Here is a 2,705-nt window from a genome sequence, read left to right on the forward strand (position 1 = left end):
TCATACACAGCTGGGCATGCATGCCTGTTGGCAATGGAGCTGTTTGAATTAATGCTGCGTTTTGACGCTGGGCGCTCTTCCATGCATTATTTCGAACAGCTTCTTTGGAGGCCCCCATATTGCGAGCTTTGTTTGCGAACTCGTCGGGAAGTTGAGGTTAGGATGTTACGATCCAGGGGATGTCGCTTCCCGAGTGTACACCCAAACTCTTAGCACGACCGCTAAGGTTGGAGAGTGCAAAAGCAACACGCAGTTGCTCGGTCGAGATCAGAGCCGCGTCCATCGCGAGCTCTACTTCTCGGACCCAGAAGTGAAGGTTCTCGCCTTCCTTCCCTTCATACGGCTTTACCTTCAGCCGTATTGGCTTCGGGTGAGGCGGGTTTGCTCCCGCCGCCGGAGCCTGCAGGTTCTCCCGCACATGCGCGATGAGGCCCTGCTCGTACGCGTCGAATGCATTGACGCGCTCGAGCTGCTCAGCCGGTGTTGATACCACCAGGCTCTGCAGGGCCTCCATCCCGAAGATGCCTGCCATCTTCCGAACCGACTCGAACTGAGAGTCGTTCATATGGGAGAAGTCGTTCCTATCCATGGGCAACGAACTTCGGAGGTTCAGGTAGTCTACCCGCGATGGCGTGGATTGACTACAAGTGCTACCAAGTGTGACGGGGTCACACAGCACCTTGCGCTAGAGGAAGTTATCTTCCGCGAATATACAAACTCTCAGTGAACGGCAGTTCACAGGTCCCCTCTTTAATTAAAGAGAGCGAAGTGACCTAAATAAGGTAGATTGTAAACTGAGTATATTTATAGGTAGGTTAAGTTTGAGGTTAATACAAACTATCAGTTACCTATAGTAATGCAATGTCATTTAACCAATGGTTGGTTTTGAATGACCTTGGTACCTTGTACCAAATATCCCGGAGTATGACATGTCATACTCCTGAAGTGTGAAGTGTCACACTTCATGTAACCAGGGTACACTTAGTGCTACGTACCCCGTTACAAGATCCGTGGGAGCTCAGCTCTCGCAGAAAACAGGAGAGCAGTAGACCTCACGAGCTGAGCTCGTGAGGTTTTACTGCTCTTAGGGGGTATCAACTTTAGAGAGGGAGCTCGAGGTTTTCAGCTACATTGCTCGTTTTCAAGCTCTCATATTCGCTTAAATAAAATACGAATAAACTTCTAGGATTGGACATTTATGGATTTACTTAAAACCCACAGGTGGTCCATAGCCCACAGTTAACAGAAAGAGGCCGTCACCAGGCCACGGTGAGCGCTACGAGCAAGTGCAAGGTGGGCATGATCAAGGGACAGCGAGTGGTGAGAGCAAGTGTGGTGCGGGTGTAAGCTTCGATTTGGTGAGCGCTGAGAACAAAGTCAGCGTGGACGCGGGTCACAACAGAGCAGGTACTGCAGAGACCTACGGCGAGATCGTGACCCAAAACACGGCGAGCGTCAAGTGTGGCCGAAGACTTTATTGGCACTGCGGGCAAGTGCACAGAGGACGCGGTCACAGCGCCATTTGAGAACACGCTGAGCGCTGAGATCAAGTAGTGGGAGCGCGATTTATAACACTAAATCGGTGTTAGCATTCAGCCAAATGGTTATGACAAGGGTGCAAACGAATGTTGCAGAGGCTATGGAGCACGATGGAGAGCGAGCGTTGACACTTGTGGCACCAAATATAAAATAATGATGCAAATTTGACAGCCAATCTTGCAACACGTAATGTGATGGGAGCTTACGAAGAACAGGTTGGAAGTATCGTGAATCAGTTTTGGACACGTACGGAGGATTTAGCTACCAGCTACGCGAATCTCCAGCGGCAGCAAGAGCATCAAGCTCATGCGCAGACTGAGGCTTTGATAGCTGCTTAGGAGTCAGCACAAGTTGGAATAGAGCAGCTCGCCAGTCATCAGCAGGCAAGTGCACTTAGTTTTCAGCAAGAACTACAAGACACGCGACTTGCCATGGCGTCACAGCTCAATACCCTGGTGCGAACGCAAACGGAACAAGCTGAACAGCTCGAAGCCACAGTAAATTAGCGAATAGAGATCATTCGTCGGGATGTGCTACATGATGTTGGACAGCAAGCGCAGGCCTTCACGAACCAGCAGTAGACGTGAAACGCATTGAAGCGCAGTTAAAAACCGCAATAATGGAGTCGCACGATGCTATGACAAAGTCACTGTCACAGTCTCTACCTCCACAACCTACACTAACTTACCAGGACATTGAGCGTCTACACCTTTGCCAGTCCAAATCGGCGACAGTGTAAAGCAAAGTGGAACGTCCCGTAATTAATTTTTTTTAATTTTTGAATTTATTTTTTTAGAAAAAGCCTGTCATGCAAAGTTGATTTAGTGTAGTGCAAAACTTTACGTGCCGTACTCCATAGGTTCGCTACGAATAGCTGCCGCCACTGACAACGCACAGTGGCGCGCCATCTTGTTAACCAAGCGCAGATCCATACATGGCAAGCTATGCTCTGCAGCGTTTTCAAGCAGCTGCATCCGGCGCTCTGTTTTCTCTCCGTGTGGAGCAAGAAACATTACGTCATGACTTAAGGCAAGATAAGCCTTAATGCGTGCTTTTAATACACTATGTACATGTAAAACACCCTGCCGCACAGTAAAATAGACACAAATGTTAGTACATGTGCACGCTATAATTGTCTGTAAAACGTACCCTCAATCGGGTTACAC

At 48.9% G+C, this 2,705-nt stretch overlaps 1 protein-coding gene across 1 annotated transcript; it reads left to right on the forward strand.

The window, feature by feature from the left end:
* Positions 1-875: 875 nt before the first annotated feature.
* On the forward strand, positions 876-1,704 carry PITG_22204 (uncharacterized protein; the record flags this gene model as incomplete). The annotated part of the gene is made up of 2 exons (XM_002909886.1): positions 876-878; positions 1,233-1,704. The coding sequence occupies 2 exons, from the start codon at positions 876-878 to the stop codon at positions 1,524-1,526; spliced, it is 297 nt and encodes a 98-aa protein (XP_002909932.1).
* Positions 1,705-2,705: the final 1,001 nt, after the last annotated feature.

Source organism: Phytophthora infestans, genomic scaffold (genome assembly GCF_000142945.1).
Source record: "Phytophthora infestans T30-4 supercont1.1689 genomic scaffold, whole genome shotgun sequence".
Classification (NCBI taxonomy): domain Eukaryota; phylum Oomycota; class Peronosporomycetes; order Peronosporales; family Peronosporaceae; genus Phytophthora; species Phytophthora infestans.